At 49.3% G+C, this 18,603-nt stretch overlaps 1 protein-coding gene across 1 annotated transcript in view; it reads left to right on the top strand.

Moving 5' to 3' along the window:
* Positions 1 to 6,841, top strand: part of JADE2 (jade family PHD finger 2) — a 68,689-nt gene extending 61,848 nt beyond the window's left edge. The window contains 1 exon segment of the mRNA XM_040077994.1: positions 2,259 to 6,841. Within this exon segment, the coding sequence (XP_039933928.1) occupies positions 2,259 to 3,130 (872 nt within the window). The 3' untranslated portion in view covers positions 3,131 to 6,841.
* Positions 6,842 to 18,603: the final 11,762 nt, after the last annotated feature.

Below are 18,603 nucleotides of genomic sequence, written 5' to 3'. Positions count from 1 at the left end.
GTCTGATTTTATGGCGCAGAGTTGACCCGTGATTCTGGAGGCTCCCTGTTTTGGGGATGAGAGAGTCCCAGCCCCTGATCCCTCCTGCATGTAACAGGGTGGAGTTACACCTTCCATCTCTCCTTTGTGGGAATCAGCCTGAATTATCCAGGTCCTCTTAGAGAGACTGGGTCAGAAACATGCTCAGTGGCAGGGCAGGGGATTTAAAATTCCCCCCCTGTAGCTCCAGGATTGGGAGAAAGTGTTTGCAAAACCTGTGATGGGCTGCTGGAGCAGGATTTCACCTTCAGGTGATAAAATCAGACTTACCCAGCCCATGGCAGGGCTGCTCCCCCGTGCCTTCTGTGCTGTGCAGCACTGGTGAGTACAGCACGTGGACTGTGAGGTTTCATGTACTGTCCATGGCATATGTGGCCATGCTGGTGGTGCCAGCGGTGCAGGAACATCCAGGAGTCAGGCACAAAGTACATCCATCTCTTGAATTTGCTCAGGGGTTGAGGAGCCTGAACCCACCGATGCTTCAACCACCTCCAGCTCAGCCACATCAGCTACAGCAGCAGGCACTGGGGGAAGAAAAAGAAACAGAACAGAAGGTTGTTTTGGACAACGTCCTTGACAATTACCTATGGTTTTTACATGGCATTGGCTTGTTGCTTGGCTTTTTGGTGCTGCCACCTCCACCAGCAGAGGCAGAAGGTGATGAGTTCATGTGTGCCTAGCTGCCACAGGGGCACAGGGGAGCACTGGTCTTGTGAGGCTCTCAGGCAGTCTGGAGATGCTGTAAAATCCTCCAGGGGGTACAGAGTGTTTCTGTGGGAGGTCTGGCAGTCTGCACCACCCTGCCTTGCTCTGCTTTGCACGTTGCTCACCTCACTGTGATGCTTTCTGGTCATCTCCGAGTTGTTGGGTTTGAAGACTTTTGGAAATGGGGCTTTTGCACTCATTCTGTCTCTGCTCTGTTCTTTCTAAAAGAAGTTTTGCATTTACTGGGGCAAATGTCAGCAAACAAAGGAGGCTGGAGAATCTCAGAGGAAAGCTGCATGGCTATGAGCTTGGGAAACCAGGCGGCTTGACCCAAAGCTTCACCAAGGTCTTGCAACCTCCAGAATTTTCTGAAGGGTTTGAAGCATCCTTCGGGGCTGCTGTCATCAGAGAAGGGCTGGAAAAGGTGAACTGGGCAGTGCCCTTGCCCACAAAACTTGGTCTTTTCCGTGTTTGGGTACTACGCAGTGCCTTAAGTTCAACCTTGCTCCTGCTTCACCTTCCCTGCCTTGGGCTGGTGTCAGGGTGGGGTGCTTGCTTCTCCACAAGGGCCGTGGTGAATTGCAGGAGGTGCAGGGTCACAGCCTGTGTTGCTCCTCACAGAGGATGTAAAGGGCGATGTAAAGCTGTCACTGCTACCAGCAAACACTATGGGTGTGTGTCACCCTGCCCAGGCCACTGCTTTTTCTCTCTGTGTTGCTAGACTGACTGTTTCAAAGGAAAGCTCTTCCTGAAATCCAAAATCAAACCTCATTTTTCCTCCATCCATAAAACCAACTCAGATGTTGAACCTGTGGGTTTCTGTTTCAGGGATTAAAACTGCCTGTGCCTGTGTAGGTGTGTGCTTTTCCCATTGCTAATTGGACGCAATTAGCCCAGCCCACAGTGGGCCTACAGTGGGCCCAGCTATTGCTCTCAATGATCATTATCAGGAATTTTTTCAGCTTTTTCCATTCCAGCCTTCATTATGCTCCTCTTCAATTTCCATGCCTTTTGAGATGTTCTCAGACCTGTAGATGTAACAGTGGTCCCATCACTATGCTGGCTGCTTGGCTCTGGTGGTGGCCTGGCAGCAGCTGCTTCCTGGGGAACCTGTCATCCCTTGTCTGGGCATGAGTCTTGATCTGTCACCGTAGTTTAACTTACACTTGAATTGTTTGTCTTCTGCCTTTGCACGAGAATGTTTCCCCCTGTGCTGGGATTTGTCGTTGCTTGTCATCTTCGCTGAAGGAAGAAGTTTGGTTTGGATTCAGGGAGGTTTGTGGAGAGTTGGATGTGAGGGACTGCTGGGGTTGTTGTGCTGTGAGCTCAGTGAACCCCAAGTTCAGCACCAGTGCTGGAGTAAACCCTGCTCTGTGTCCCATGTGATGCGTTGTGGTTGATCTTTTGAGTGTTTCTCCAGTACCAGGGAGTTTCGGTGGAGTTGGTGACGGTGAGAGAGGGCAACGTGGCTGTTCCTGGCTTCTGAGGCAATCTTCCACTCTTGTTTTTCCCAGGCTTGTCAACCTCCTTCCCCATCGACGGGACCTTCTTCAACAGCTGGTTGGCACAGTCGGTGCAGATCACCGCAGAGAACATGGCGATGAGCGAGTGGTCACTCAACAACGCCCACCATGAGGACAGCACCCCTGGCCTCTCCGAGGAGCTCCTCCAGGATGAGGAGACCTTGCTGAGCTTCATGATGGACCATTCCCTCAGGTCCCCATTCAGGCAGAGTGAGGCCACAAAGAAAGCGAAAAGCAGAACGAGAACGAACACTAAGAAAAGGCTGCCAAGGAGCAGCCCCTCTGCCGTGGGTGGGGGCCACCCAGAGGGCTCAGAGCCCTGGACTAACAACGCCAGCAGCTTGTCGGATGACCCCTCCAAGCCCTTCGCTCTGGATTCCAGACCCAGCAAGTCGGAAAAAGGGGCAGCAAAGCTTCCTAACGACCGCAAAGGGACGGGCGAGGCCAAAAAGGTGGCCAAGAAGGGCTCTCTCCAGAAAGCCAGCGAGCCTCATCCCCCCGCTGGGACGCGGGGCTGCGTCAGCAAAGAGGAGGAGGAGGAGGAGGAGGAGGAGGAGACGCCGCGCTGCGCTCAGACGGAGCCCAGCCCCGCGGCCAAAGTGCCTGACTCCGTAGGTAGCCCCAAAACCATCGTGCGGTTCAAATTACCAAAGGAGAGCCGGGGGGCGCGGCGGTCGCAGCCCCCCAAGGCCGACGGCGCTGGCGGAGCTCCCTTGCGTCGCTTCGACGCCGACACGGACGGATACTTCTCCGACGCCGAGATGAGCGACTCGGACGGGGAGTCCCGCGGCGGCCGGGCGCAGCGGGGCCAGCTGGACGCGGCCGGCGAGGACATCGTCAGGATGAGCATCCTGGCATCCTAACTCCTCCCACCACGCCGGCTGGATGAGGCCTCAACCCAGTTCCAACTGCCATGTCCAATTTCTGCCTGGTATCACAGCGAGGGGGGGTTTTAATATGTGTACATAGTTGGAGATTCGGCACTGTTGTCTTTCTCTTCTCGATACGTCCGAGATACAGCTTCAGCTTCACCGACATCGATGACTGTGACAGCAGTGGTCCCTCCCCGGCTCCCTGCCAGACCCCACTTCCTGGGAATGTGGGCCGGCACCTGCTAGGACCGATGTCGAGGGTGCTGAGAGGGTGGAGGGTGCCCGTGCCCATGCTTTCTGCAGGGATGACAGTTCAATTAATGGGCATTATTTAATGAGGGGCAGATTTCTGCCTGGGACGGTTGCCCTCAGAGCAGGCAGCGAGTAGAGGGTCCGGCAGTGGCCAGCTGTGGGAGGGGAAATTCCCACCTGTGTGTGCAGAGAGAAGGAAGCGAAATAAGCGATTCTAAAATAAATAATGACTAAAGCACAAAAAGCTTGTTGGAGGAAAACACTTGGGGTGGAAGAGAGCGATGTTACATTTCTATTTTTCGGGAAAGAAAAATGTTGGTCATTATTTTTCCCCTCACCTTTCCATCTGGTTGGGATCCGTCCAGGGGCCAGGATACAAAAGTCCTCCCCGCCCATGCCCCCATTGAGGTTCTTAAAAACACTGAAGTGTTTTACTCAGGTGAATAGATCAGCAAGTGGAAAATGGCAATGTGGGGCAGGATGGAGGAGGAGAGTGTCCTGTAAAAACCACCGTGGGGAGTCAGGGTTGGTGTAACCCAGGAGGCTGAGCAATTTTTTTTGCCCATGCTTCTCTCCATTGCTGCCGTGGTCCCACCGTGCCAGGGCAGCACATTTGAAATCCCCCCTGCAAACCAAAACCATGGCCCCAAGGCCAAATGTGCCATCACTGAGGGGAAATGGCAGCCCTTGCCACCACCATTGTGTTTTCCTGCTAAATGCTACAATGGAAATGGTAAATTTATTCCTCTCCATCCTTTGTTTTCATTTGTTGGGGTTTTTTTTACCTTAAATCCTGGTTACAAGCTGTTGACTCGTTGTGGAGGGGTGATTCACAGAAGCTGACATTATAAATATGACAATAATTTAATGCATAAAATGTCCCCAATAAGCCTTAAATGTTGTTTAAAAGCCCATGTTACCTATAAGTCAGGCGAATTTCCATGTTTGCACTTAATTGCACCATTACTTCGGTTTTGGCTTCAAAGGTCACAGTTAAGTCATGCTATGTGTTTTATTGGAGTGACCCCAGTGTGAGCTCAGGGAACAAAAACAAAAAAGGAATTCACTGAAACTTTTGTTGTTGTTGTTTTTTAAAAATAAAAAATGTTTAAAAAAAAACTAAAAAAAAAACCTAAAAAAAAAAACGAAAAAAAAAAAAAAAAAAAAAAAACCCAAACCTGGGACACTTCTGCAACCGGTTAAACCCATCACTAAACAAAAAAAACCTTGCAATTGTCAAACCAATCAGTCAAAGAATTTTGTGGATGCCAAAGAAATATTTTGACAGTCAAGCAGCACAGCCAGAAACCGGAAACTTGTCATTCTGAAAAACAATTGGAAGTTATTTAGCAACCAAGGACTAAAGACACACTCATACCACACTGCTGCGGCGTTAGGTTCCAGGCTTGCTCCGAGGGATGCTGCTGCTCCGAGACTGCATCCTGCCGTTTTGGTTTCCGATGTTTTTTGCTCATTTCACTGTGAGCTTTCTTTTTGAAATTCTGAGACTATTTCGATTGATGTTTTAGAGTAGATCATCATCTTTATCAGCCTTCCAAAGTCCTTACTATTGATAAAATTGCAGCAAAGATCAGCGATGACAGCCCAGCTGATCCCAGACACGGCGACCGATGCGGGCTTCGGGTGGGATGCCCAGCCCTGCCTAAGCCCAACACTCACCTGGCTGAGACTGACCGTGCCTGGGAAGGAATCTTCCTCAGATGGGAAAAATGTGACACAAGTTATTAGTAGGGGGAAAAAAAAAAAAAGAAAACAAACAGCAAAATACCAACAAAACAGGAACCACCTTTGTTATAAATTAGCATAATCCGTTGAGGTTGGAAATGAAAATCTGCTCATTAATTAAGGCTCAGTATGTTCAGATAATGTTAAATACAGTAAATAGGACTTAGTTTATCTTATCAGGCTTGCTAGCTTTAGCTCCAGTATCCTAGTATACGAGTCATAACAATAATCAATATGCTGCCTTTTAATGAATCTTGCTTCCGTGTGCTTCACTCAATTATGGTTAAAAAAAAGCAATCCACAAATTTCACTGTACACAGTTCCATTCATCAGCTTCTGCACTACTTGTCTTCTCAGTACAGGAAAGCAAAAAGGGGGAAACTTTAAAGAACAACCGACCTGGCGCCTCCAGCACTGGGCAATAACACAGTTTGAAACACTCCCAAAACATCAGGCATCGTGTTTTGCATCAGGAGACGGGGAAAAAAACTAAGGGAGCTGGTGGGGCGCAGGGAGAAGAATGGGATGGCAGGAATTGAGAGGAGGAAAAGAGCTCTGGTGAGCTGTGGGGCTGAGCAAGGGCTGGACCATGGCAGGATGGCTGCAGCCACCCCAGAGCTTCCCCTGCCTGGAGCATCCTCAGAGCAGGGGAGTCTGGTGTTCTGGAGAGAAAATGCACAAGGAAAATATTTTTGATGTTAATGTAAATGTATTTTGAAATGAATAGAAAGAGAAGAAGAAAGAGGTTTATTTTAGTACAGAAATGTTATCTTTTAAGATGTATAAACTGCAGGAATTGACATTTGCACTGTAAGAGCACCTGTTTCCTTGGAGAATCAGCCGCTGTTGAGATGAGGATGCAGAAAGCATCATTCCCTGATGGAGCACAGCCTCACACCAGCCCCAACCCTGATGGCTGAGGGAGTTTCCCCAGGACAGCTCCCATTCTACATGCTCATTTTCCCCACACCCATCTCTTGATGGTTTTTTTCTTTTTTCTTTTTTCCTTTTTTTCTTTTTTTCACTTGTACCTATTTTATGGGGTTAGGATGGCTGCTGTCCCATGGAACTTGCCCCAAGGTTGGATGCAGAATGGAGCCAGGATGGATGCAGGCTGCAGGAAGATGCTGCTACAGGGCAGGCCATGAGGTTTGGTTGTTCTTTAAGGAAATCCCCTGCAGTTTGCACCATTCCACATTCAAAACAACCCACTTCACATCAGTTACAGGAAACGATATGAATGTCACAGGAGGAGAAACCCTTCTGTTTTCTTTGTTTCAAAGAACGTGATGTGCCATTTGTTAATACAAAAGAGAAATATTGAAAATATATTGAAAAGAGCAATTTTAAATTATTTTTGGCTTATGTTGCAATATTTATTTTCTTGTATTAGAAATTCCTTTGTAGAGAAAAAATGTATTTTTCATTAATGCAAAAACCTATTTCTCCTTTTTGTACATTTTCCATGTTAGTTAATCCTTAAAGCAATATAATGTTATCAAACTTGTTCTGTGTGAGACTGTATTATGCATGCTATTTGTGTTGCCTTGGAATAGCTCTGTCTGCCATTATTTTCATCCTGTTTAGATACAGTGTATGCTTTAATACACATTGGGACCATGGCCCATTGCTTATGAGAAAAAAACCCTTTGCATTCCTCAATGTGTTGGCAAATGCAGTCAATAAAGCAGTGTTTTCTGTGTACCTCGTGTCAGTGTAGTGAGCATGGTCACAGAGCAAACTCATCCCGGGGATGCAGCTCTGGGGATGTAGGGCTGGTCCAGCCCTGCTGATGCAGCCACTCTGTCTGTGAGTAGCAAATTTTTGAATTTCTGTTGCATTTCCATTGACAAATCTTAGCCAGCTCTTGGGAAACGCAGCTGGAGATGTTTGGCACAGCTGGAAGGGCGAGCCCAAACAAGAGGATGTTCAGAAATTCCCTTATACTTGAGCGTTTCTGTAATTCAAGGTAGCCACCTTTCTTGTGGAGATTTAAGTCTTGTTATGCAGACCTGGAGCAAAGTCCGCAGAGGAGGTCCTGCTGCAAGACAGGATCCTCAGAGGAACAGCTTCTTGCACCAGGAGCTGGTTTAACAGGCTGGGAAACACACTGCTAGATTTGCTATTCATGGGAGCAAAAGCAAGCTGTGAAATCCAAAATACTCCAGCAATGTGTTCCTGTTTGTAAGACACTCTTTGTATCCCTCTGATACCAACCAGCAACCTATTTAGTGAGTGGTATCCCTGCCCAAGGAAGGGGGTTGGAACTAAATGGTCTCTAAGGTCCCTTCCATCCCAAACCATTCTGTGACTGCTGATACGGGCTGTGGTTGATGGCCTGACCTTGTACCTGTGAAGTGTGGTGGAAGCACAGGGCTCATCATACGGCTTTAAAAACTTGAATGGGATCCACAGCTTGTGCATGCTCGGCTGGTTTGGAGGCAAGGGTCACAGGCTGGCCACAGGCAAGGGTGCTGCCTTGCTTCAGCAAGTATTGGAGTCATCAAGGAGTGGCTCTTCTACATTTTTGGCCTTTACTGGCACATTTGTCTTCTGTAAAATTGCCCAAGTGCCCAAGCTGAAGGAAAATGAGCTATTTAGTAGACATCCTTCATTCAGTTTGATGGTGAAGTGATTAATCAGGCAGGTCATGGTGCACAGTGAAGGCAGAGCAAAACCATTCATCTGGGATGGGTCTTCTGGGGGGTGGAGGCAACTACCATGGCCTTAGATTTAGCTCTTCAATGAAAAGGCAAAGGATTGGTTTTTTGCAAACTAAGGATTTTGTTACTGGGCTGTGTTCTTGCTCTCCAGGCACCCCAGTGATGAACTCAAACTCCAGTCTAGTCCCCAGAGCCCCTTGGAGCAGGTGTGATGCCCACAGCAGCCTGCATGAACCTGTCAAAAAGCCAGTTCAAGAGTTGCCTTCTGTAGCAGGTTTTTCACTTGTTCTGGGCAAGGAGATACTCAGGAGTTTCAATGCCAAAAAGCAGAGAGCAAGGCCAGCCTGACTTATTGTTTAACCTGAAACAGCTACCCCTTTCCCAGCCCCAGAATGTCCAAGAGGATGATACCAAGCCCAGATGGATCTCAATGCTGAGGAACATGAGGCACCATCTTTACAAACTGGCAAGGATTTTGTCTCCAAAATATTTAAGAGCTCATGGAAGAGCTAGCCAAATTCCTGGGAAGAGGCAGCCCTGCCTTGCTGCTTTCTGTAATGTATCTGCATTAGACCAGAGATGGCTGGGATGGTCTAGCTGGATGTATCGTGGAAATGGGCACGGGAAGGGAACAGAAATCCCTGCAAGCAAAGGAAGAGAGAATTTTGGGCTGCTAAAAAGACTACATCACTTCTGTATGTCACCTCCTCTCCCAGAGATCCCATTTCACAGGAGCTAAAATAACCAAGCTGACAACAAAGCCAACTCACCAAGAGCAGCCCAGCAGCTCGCATTTGACATCCTTCTGTTTAGACAGACACCTTGTAAACCCCAAGCCGGCTTTTGAAGGAGTGAGGTGCAGGAGGGAGTTCGGCAAGGCCAGGATCCAAACCCTGAGTACCAAACTCAGGCAGCACTCCCTGTGCCCATCACCATCACCAAAGGAGAGCCACCAGCCACGAGGGGCACTGCTGACAGAGCAGGGACAGGAACACCTGCGGCTCCACCAGCACCACACTGTCCTACAGCCCAGCCTGAGAAATGATTCCTCAATAAAGTTACAAAAAGCTATCATTAAACATATATTTATAGGCAGCAGAGCACATAGGTCTTCGCCATGGTGCTCACTCAGGGCTTGCTTATGGTATCCTCATCACAGATGGTGCTGAATGCCTCGGTTTGGAGCGAGTAGCCAAAGAATCATTTCAGTTTAATTGCAAAATAAATGTTAGGCTAGTCCCTATATGTTTTGCATACGGATTGCAAGTGCCACCATAAATACTAATGGGTCAAATAGACCCCAGTGTCAGTAAATCATCAGCAACAGATGTGGAAAGTAATTAATTTTCCTTCAGCTTATCCTGAAAGAATTGCAGTAAGACCTTGTTTTATTGTGTTTGATTAAGTGCTGGTGGTATAACATAATTTCCCCTAACCATTAAAACCGCTGGCGCTGTACTTCTGCATAAATGCCTCTAATGTGATGAGACCATATTTAATATTTACTCTTCCAAAGTTAATACATTTAGGGGAGACATTTTGTGCACTAAAAATAGTTCCTTGGTCTTGGATTTCCATATAGGGCTGTGAAGTGATGTGTCTGCTGTGATTGCAACAGATGAATAAGAAAAAAAATCTCTAAAAAAATAAACCTATGACTAACCCACAAAACAAGGGAAAAATCCCGCTGCAGCAAGTGTCAACCCTGGCTGATCCAGAGGGTTTCACAAGCACTGCCTCTGCCATCTCACCCATCCCAAATTCTATTTGACAAACTCATTCCCTGTTCCTTTAATGCACAAGTGAAAACCAGACTTGTGGAGGGTCAAACTGGGCATTTTTTCGTGGAGGGTTTAACCAGGTACGTTTTCCCACGGCAACTGAGCTTGGGGATGAGTTGGAACTGATACTGGTTGCAGGCAGCTCTTCCTTCTCCTGAGGTGGCCAAATATGCTGGAGATCCACCATGAAGTCATGGTGGGGAGGTGCCCAGCCCCCAGGCAAGTTTTGGGGGCACAGGATGGGCCCAAATCTTTGCCCATACCCATCCCTCATCCATGAGAGGGTGCTGTGGACATAGATCCTGGACCTTGACTGCCATTAGGTATAAATCATGCAAACAGCAGAGTTTATAGGGGCATTAGGTGGTGAGAGGAACACAACTCCCTTCCAAAATCAGAAGTCAGGTGCTGGTGGTACTGTTTGTGCTGTGGGTGCCCTGAGAAACGAGCCCTGGGGGAGTCTGAGCTCTGCTGGTGTGTGCAGTGCTGGGGTCAAGTTTCCCGGAGTGGTGGGATTTTGGCATTTCCCGAAGTTCTGGGATGGGGTTTCCCAGCTAAACCCACTGCTGGGTATCAGATGCAGTGTTTTTCCTCAGGAGTAGCTGCTGTACATTCAGATGTAATAAAGATTAAAGTAATAGACTGTGCTTATATTTTAAGTGGTACTTTATAATGCTGCCATTGGGCATGAGGAGAAAACACGGAGTTTAAAATACTGCTGTTCCACCTGGTCATTAGCAGCCCTGCAATGAGCTCCAAATGGTCAGATCAATGAAATGGAGCTTTTCCAGGGAAAACAACAGCAGGTCAAGAAAGCAAAATAACACATCTGCAGCCATAACTCCTAGGAAAATTATTCTCAAGAGAGAGATGCTGAGGACACCAGCCATCCATGTGGGAATGGACCTGCCACGTGCTCTGCCTCCATCCAAACATCTCCTTGTGCAGGCTGGAGTGCAGTACCCTGCAAGAGAGAAAATTCCCCGCAGAAAACAAGGTACCAAAGCCCCTTCCAAGAATGCTCAGCTATAAATAGGTGTTTGTTGTATGGGATACCACAAATAACACTGACACTCCAGAGAGCGACCGGCAGGCGGGGGATGAATTCCTGCCCTTAATAAGAAAGCAGGATAAATAAGGCATTTCTAAAAGAGTGAAATCAACAATTTTTGCAGCTCCAGCTTTAAAATTAGCAAGTTTGGGAGATAAAATGCAGCATCAGGGATGCCTGCTCTTTGTCCTGCATTCCCAAAGCCAACTTGAGCCAGGTGCCATGCTGGGGGACACAGGAGTCCCCGATGCACAGAGACTAGCACACAGACCTGGCATGGTCCAGCCCCCCTGAAGGACTGTTCTGGAGAGCTGTGGGGAACACGCTGGTTCCAATCAGGTTTTTTAATCCAGCACACAGGGAGCAGCTCTGGAGCAGCACAGGGCCAAGCAGCATTGCTGTGTGGCTGGAGGCAGGTTGGGGACACTCATCCGTGTGCCACGAGCATCACCTGCTCGGCAGCAGCTCTCCCCTAGCAGCAAAAGGAGCCATGGCTGGTATTTCAGGCTGAGTCACAAGGATGCCAAGGCACAGGCAGCCACAAGGCACATTTATTGGCATAGCAGGAGCCAGATGTCTGCTGAGCCATGAGGACTTAGGTCACTGCTCTGATCTGAAGCCTGCGAGCATCTCCCGAGCATCTCCTCTGTGTGTGGTGCATGACAGCTCCAAAACTGGCTCATACAAGCACACCAGGAGGAAGAAGGAGTATAAATAAAGGAGTATAAAGAGCTGAGCTCCGGGAGCACAGGCTGGGAGTGGCAAGGGCACGGCACGGCACTGGCACAGCCAGAGCTGAGAGTGTGCCAAGAGAGGCCGTGCCTCCTCCACTCCATCAACAACCACAGCTCCCACCCAGCATCCCACCAGCCCCCCTGACAGGCATCTGCAGTGTTTTCCATCCCAAGCATTAGAGGACATTCAGTGATGATGAAGTAACAGCTCCACCTGACACCAAGGGAGATGTCACTGCTGGCCCTGGCTCACAGCTGCCCGTTGGAAAACATGACCTGAGAACTGAAACTCAGAATAACTCCGCTTCCTAATGGGTGGAACATAGGATGCCATTACTGGCTTCTGAGACTGCTCACTGGCGCTTTTTTTATATGGTTTCATAAAGTCTTTGGCTTAGCTAAGGGTTTTCACCTCGATAATTAAGTGGACAACAGCTGCTTCAGCAAACAGGATTACCTTACACTGAGGCAGGTGGCAGCACTGTCTGATAGCCAGAGGAACCACACTGGGGCCCTCACAGAAATCACATTTCAGCTGATTTTCCAGTCTGAGGTGGTGTTTGCTGGCTGCTGGAGAGCTGTGATGCTGGGGGCTGGCAGAAGTGAAATTGTCATGCATATACAAATTCATTTTGCCTTTTGGTTTCTGTAATATATCAATGAAAGCAGTTTGTTGGAAATTAGGGAATCAGGGGAAAGGTTTGTAGACCTGGAGGCTGTTCTGATGGGGTGAATAAGCAAGGAATTGGCTCATTACAGAATGACTGGAAAGAACCAGGAGTCTGTTTGCAGCAGCAACTGAAGCATCTTCCAGACTCAGCCTTAGGCTAAACCCAGCTGGAATGAGCATCTGCAGCCTTCAGAAGGGAAGCAGCAGGAGCAGGGGTTTTGCTGACAAAACATATCCATCCCCTTCTCTTAATTTTGTACCTCTTTGTCTTTCCCAGGGAGACTGTGTGGGGCTGTGACTGTGTCCCCCTGTAGGACATGACACTCAGAGCAGGGCTGTCCCCACCAAGGGTGTTCCTGTGATCTGGTACAAGTGGAAGGCTAGACACAGGCAGCGATTTTATTTACATTTTGCTCTTAGAGTTTGACTCACGACAGACTGAAAGTCAGGACCCTGAACTCTTGGGGAAGGGGAATGAATGACACCTGTAACACCGAAAGCGGGGGGAGGCTCGTACCCACACCGGGAGCTGACGGCAGTGGGCAGCTGACACCGGTTCACTGCCTGCACCTCTGACTGTCAGGCCTCTGCTCCCAAGCCTGGCCTCCCGTGGGTGCTGCTGCCCCTTTTAGGATGTTCTTTGCCCCCATCTGAGCAAGTGGACTGACAGGCTCAGATCCTCCACAGACTAATTTGTTTCACGATCAAACAAACTGAAAGAAAAGCCTGGACTGAAACACCTCTGCCCCCCACTCAGCTCTGTTCCTCTCATCACGAGCCCCCAGGCCATATGCTGGCTTTGATCCCACTCCCCAAGTGCCCCACACAGCTGAGTTCTGGTGCAGCTCAGTGCAGCTCAGCAGCACTGGGGGATGCCCAGTTCCTACTCCAGCATGAGTAACTGCGTCCTCAAATCATCCCAGCAGGGAACAAAACTCCCTCCTAATGAAGAAGAGGAGCTGTGGTGCTGCTGGTCCCATGCCGGGCTCAACCCCTGCTTTGCTATCCCCCAGAGCCATCAGCTGCCCTCGGTGCAGTTTTCGTAGCGTCAGTTTGAATGGGATTGGAAGGAACCTTAAAGCTCATTTACAACCTTCTTCCATGGGACACCTTCCACTATCCCAGGTAGCTCCAAGCCCCATCCAGCCTGGCCTTGAACACTGCCAGGGATGGAGAGGATATAGCTTCTATGGGAAACCTGTGCCAGTGCTCCACCACCCTCACAGGGAGGCATTTCCTTTTAATATCGAATATAAATCTACCCTCCTCCAGCTTAAATCCATTCCCATTTCTCCTGTCACTCCATGCCTTTGTAAAAAGTCCCTCTCCAGCATCATCGCAGCCCCTTTAGCTGCTGGGATGCTTTTGGCTCCTTCACCTGGGGAGGAGAGGAGAGCAAAGGCATCGCTTGGCGACACCGAGAGCATCATCTCTGCGAAACACATGAGTCATCTCCGCAGCAGCAGCCGGCGTGGGCCCGAGCCGCAGGATCCCACACGCTGCCGGGGAGAGCCGGCCAACCCCGGCGCGCCCGGCTTCCGCCAGCGCGGCCCTCGGCCCTCAGCCCTCAGCCCTCAGCCTTCCTTCCTGCCTGCCTGCCCCCCCACAGCCCCCGCTCTGCTCCACGCTCTGCTGCTCTTCGGAAGGCTGGGTTGATTTGTTTTTTTTGGTCGATCTGGGCCAGCTGACTTCAGGAAGACAAACCGGGCCCGGTGTCCCGGTCCCTGACGCAGCTCTCCGAGCAGTCTGTGTCGGGTCTGCTGCAGGGGAGAGGGGCTTTGGCTCCAGGAGAGCTTCCCCTCACTGCTGCACAGGCAGCACAGCCCTGCTGAGCTCCTTCCCACTCCGGCAGCGGGGACGGGGACGGGGACGGGGACGGGGACAGGGACAGGGACAGGGACAAGGCGTGCCCCGAGGCATGGCAGGATGCTCAGCACTACTGCAGCCTGAGGACCACCAGCCTCCTCATGCTCTGTGCGTGCAGAGTTTTTGCATAGTGATGTAAACAGCATGAAGATGATACCACAATAATTTTGTGACTTTTCGAGACTAGTTTGATGGCGAATTGGCGCTCCAGCCCCATGGGCGGGTGGTTGTGCTGCAGAACACACCAGAGCCATCGCTGCTCCTTCAGGTGACACTGGGCTGTCCCCGTGTGCTTGTCCTGGTGGCTCATCACCCAACAAGCTGGTAGGGAGGAGCTAGGCTGGACCTGGCAATATACTTCCATAAATAAATAAAACCTTCTTAAAAGAACAACACTCAGCCTGCTGCACACTGGGTTTTCCCCAGCCCTCTCCAACTCACCCAGACCAGGGAGCAGAGGTGACCCAGAGCGACACAGGGCTGTGCATGAAGGAACAGCTTTTGTGGTCGGAACAGCATGTGGGAATTGCTCTTTTCTGCAGGAATATGAGGCCCTAGCAAGGCCACTGCCAAGATCCTGATGATGAACACCCCACTTGTTCATGCTCCTGTCTGGACACTGCTGACTCCAGGCAGGCATCCCAGCGCTGGGAAGAGCATTTTAGGGAGTGCAGTGCCACTGGGCTGGTTTAAATTGCCACACTGAGTGCCTGCAGAGTGATTTCATCCCCTAGGATAGCCTAGGAGCAGCTGAGGAAACTGCCCTACTGCCAGCAGTGACACTTACTGTGCCCATAAAGGACAACCCTGCTGTGGCTCTCAGCTGTGGCACTTTTAGTCAGCTCCACGAGAACCACTAGAGCAGCAAACAATACAGCAAAGCCACAGCAGAAGGGCGGAGAGTCTGAAATTGTGGGTCTTGTCAGGTACAAGCACTGCTTGGCTGTACAGCAGCTACTTCCCTTGTGGTTAATGCAAAGAAAAGGTGAAAATAAATAAAAGCAGCATTTGCTGTAGTGATGTGGCAGAATCAATCTGACGGAGACAGAGCCCCCATTTCAGCTGCCCAGTGTCGGGGGCTTACCCCAACATTGAGGTGGTTTCAGGGTCCTTTGCTCCCCTGCACAGCTCCGAGCCGAGCCGAAGGAAGAGACGGAGTTCTCAGGTTTAGATTTTTCAATGTTGCATACTTCGTTTATTGTTTCTTATTTTACAATTTTCTCGGAGTCCGACAAGATGTTCGCAGCTGCATGGATTCCTCACGTCTCCCCCCGAGCTGGGCTGTCCTTATCTTTTATACTAATTGCTACGTATTTCTTATTTACTATTTCTTACCAATGTCCATCACTATTACTAAAAAGGTCATCTTTACTTTGACCCAATCCTCACTAACTGATTTGTGCCACGTCAATGCAGCAATGGAGTGAGGGAAGGAGAAGGAGAAGGAGAAGAAGAAGACAACGCCCCATATTCTCCATCTTGTCCCCATTCACTTCAATGCTATGAACTTAAAGCTATTATTTTCTCATTCTGTGATAAGCTAAACTACTATTTCTCACATTCTTGTGGCCTGTAAACCTTCTCTCAGTGTAGGAAGTTTTTCCCATGGATTGAAATCAAAGCCAGTGTCTCTCTGAGCTCTAGGCTGGGGTCCCAGACCCCCCTGCCCAAGTCCCTGACCCTCCAGGGCAACCAAAGGAATGCCCTGGACTCCAACAGCCCAGAAGATGCTGTATCTCCAACTCAGAGTCAAAAAGCACTTGGAGATCTTTTTTGGATAAAGGCATGGACCGCTTGAGCCAGAGGGGAGTGGCTGAATTTCTTCTGGAAGTAATCGGTGTGTTGGAGCAGCAGGACACATGGAGGATGGGAATAGTAGATCAGAGCCCAGCCTGAGCAGGACGGGCTTAAACTGTAAATGTCCCCTACTCACCTGCAATTCCTCTCTGGGTTTTCCCAAGGCAGATGTGGACTCCAATATGAAATGCCTTTAAAACACAAACATGGCCTAACACCTGCCTTAACGTTTCATACCCTGCTCTTGCTGAGAGAGCAACCAAACCAGGCTGGATGGCACCAGCCACCACCAAGGAGCAAATCTGTGCTGAAGCTGTGGGGTTAAAGAGCTCCTCCTTAGTCAGCTCCCGCCCATGGGCACAGAAGCTACTCAGGCATTTCAGCTGAGCACCCCACCAGTGCCAGCATCCACACTTTCCTGAAATTACAAAGGTTTTTTGTCTTATAAAAGTATATTACAGGCACATCTATAATGAATATCTTGAGATATCTATGTATGAAAATCTATATGGATAGATACCTATAGATATATAGCTCTATAAATACAGTTTTTCATCTGCAGATAGTCAAGATATCTTGAATATCTATAAATGGAAGACTATATTCCTAGAATTTAAGGCTTAAAAATCCAGTTCCACTTGGGAAGAGAGCAAAGGATTTACTTGTGTGCTGAGCTGTACTCGATGATTCTTGTAGGTCTCTTCCAACTCAGAATATTCCCTGATCCTATGTGATTCTGTGTGGCACCAGCCACCACCAAGGCTCAGTTTTGGGGTGCTCACAGCTCAGGGGGTTCACTGCAGTCCCATGGCAGGTGCTCATCCTGGATAGGATCCAGCCTCTGAACTTTTTTGGTAGCTACCAAGAAACTGGGGTATACATCGGTGCTTTGAATAGTGGTTTTCTTGAAAATATTTTTCTTTTTTCTGGTGTTCCTGGGTATGGGAAGCATGGCAGGGTGCTGAGGACCAGGGGAATACAGGCTCAGGGCTTCCCCCTTTCCCAGCCTGGCAGCACAGGATAGCCACTGCCTGTTTCATGCACAAAGTTGCATTTTATGCTACAGCAGATGAAGAACTGCTGTTCTCACAGCTGTCTGACATGGAAATCATTCTTTGGGGAGTTCCTGAGGAGGGAAAGTAAAAAGCCACCCAAATACAGGCAGAACACTGCAGAAGCCCAGTTTCCTGAGCAGCCTCCACTGCCCAGGCAAGACCCCACTCCTTAACCCTCTTTTTCCCCCAGGATTTCTGCACCCACTCCCACCCCCACACTACTGGTTTCTTACCAAAGGCCACTGCAAACTAGAGATCACCAGATCATTTTATGTTAGACACTAAACAGACATGAGATGATCGCTTCAACTTAATTATATCATAATTAAGCCTTCATATTCCTGTCATCTGGAACTGTCAACGGCAGCCTGAGTGGAGCTGCTGCTCCTCTCCAAGAGCCGTCACTCAGTGCTCCTGAGAGGTGTCAAAATAGGGGTAATTTTGCCTGCAGAGCCAGCTCGTGGCTGTAAACAAGCAGTCGTGCTTCACTTCAGAGCTCTGCAGTGCAGCAGGGGCTGTGGGCATCCCCTTGCCAGTGGTGGGGGTAATGATTGCCCAGGGAATGTGGCAGCTTCGATCCCCACATCCCAGCACTGGTACCAGCATTGCACCCCCACATGAAATCACCTCCTTGCCTTGTGCGAGCCAGCTGTGTAAAACATGTATTTAATCATGTTATTAGGAAAAGTCAGCATGTACTTTTTCCTGCAGGATCAGAAAATGAGGCTGAGGATATAAAATTGGGGAAGATGCCTTTCCCTGAAGTTCAGCTGAGCACAGCCCCCTGTCCAGAACACGCAGAAAGCTGGATGGCCTCTGTCTCTGCTGAAGGAGGCAGCAAGGGAGCCATGTCCCCTCCCAGCCTCTCTGCTCGCCAGGCTTGATCCTGCCCCCTCACAACCTTAAGACATTCATCCACAAACCCAGGTCTTCTTCTTTGGATGCCTCCCCTCCGGGCCAAATCACAGAGCTCCCTGTACATGTAGGCAGTACTGTAACTACCATTTTATTACCAGTTAATCTTACAAGCACCATGTAAAGCTTGCAAGGTTTTATTTAGGATTGTCTGTCAAAATTCCTGTCACCTTTGTGGTTTCCAAGTGAGCTATTACCACTGTTCCAGCAACATCCCATCAGCTACCGGGCAGGTGGAAAAGAATATCTCCTTCAATTGAAGCAGTGATTAATTTTTGCTGAAGTATAACGACTTCCATGGAGGGTTTCCCTCACACTTGGCCAGTGCACCTGCTGCTGAGCTTTTCTTCCTTCGTGCTTTAACAAATTCCCAATTAATCACCCTGTGAGATGCTGTGGCAGGGGGAGGCATCAGGGTGGAGATCCCAGGCCCTGGAGATGCTGAGCAGCCTTTGGAGCTGGAGTTAACACCACCGTGGAGCAGATCACTGTCCATGTGCTGCGGGAGCAGGAGCAGCCAGGCTGCCCCTTGCTGTCCCTGTGTCCCCAGCGTGCAGACCTGGCTCTGCCACCTGCAGCTGACCCGGACAGCAGCCAGGCAGCACCACGGCAGAGAGGAGAATCCCAGCTGCAGGCAGAAGAACACGGGAGCAAATTAGAGCAGAGCTGCTAAAATCCACATTACAGCTTTTTGCATCCACCTACTTTTGCAGGGGAAAGCTGTTAACCACGTTAGTCTTCCTGAGCTGCTTATCTGATGAAATTGCTGCCCTTTGCAAGGCTATGTTGGCCCCAAATAGGTGCCTGTTTGCCCTTTCTTGCTCCCGAGTTTGACTTTCTGCTGCTTGTCTTTACAATTCAGCAATTCCGTCAACAGCTGCAAAGTATGTTTCATTCCTTGAGAAGAATCTGTTCCTTTTACACCAGCTCTGTG

This window comes from Hirundo rustica, chromosome 14, assembly GCF_015227805.2.
Source record: "Hirundo rustica isolate bHirRus1 chromosome 14, bHirRus1.pri.v3, whole genome shotgun sequence".
In the NCBI taxonomy this organism is placed as follows: Eukaryota; Metazoa; Chordata; class Aves; order Passeriformes; family Hirundinidae; genus Hirundo; species Hirundo rustica.
Note: the sequence above shows the minus strand (reverse complement) of the source record. Positions and strands in the feature narration are given on the sequence as shown.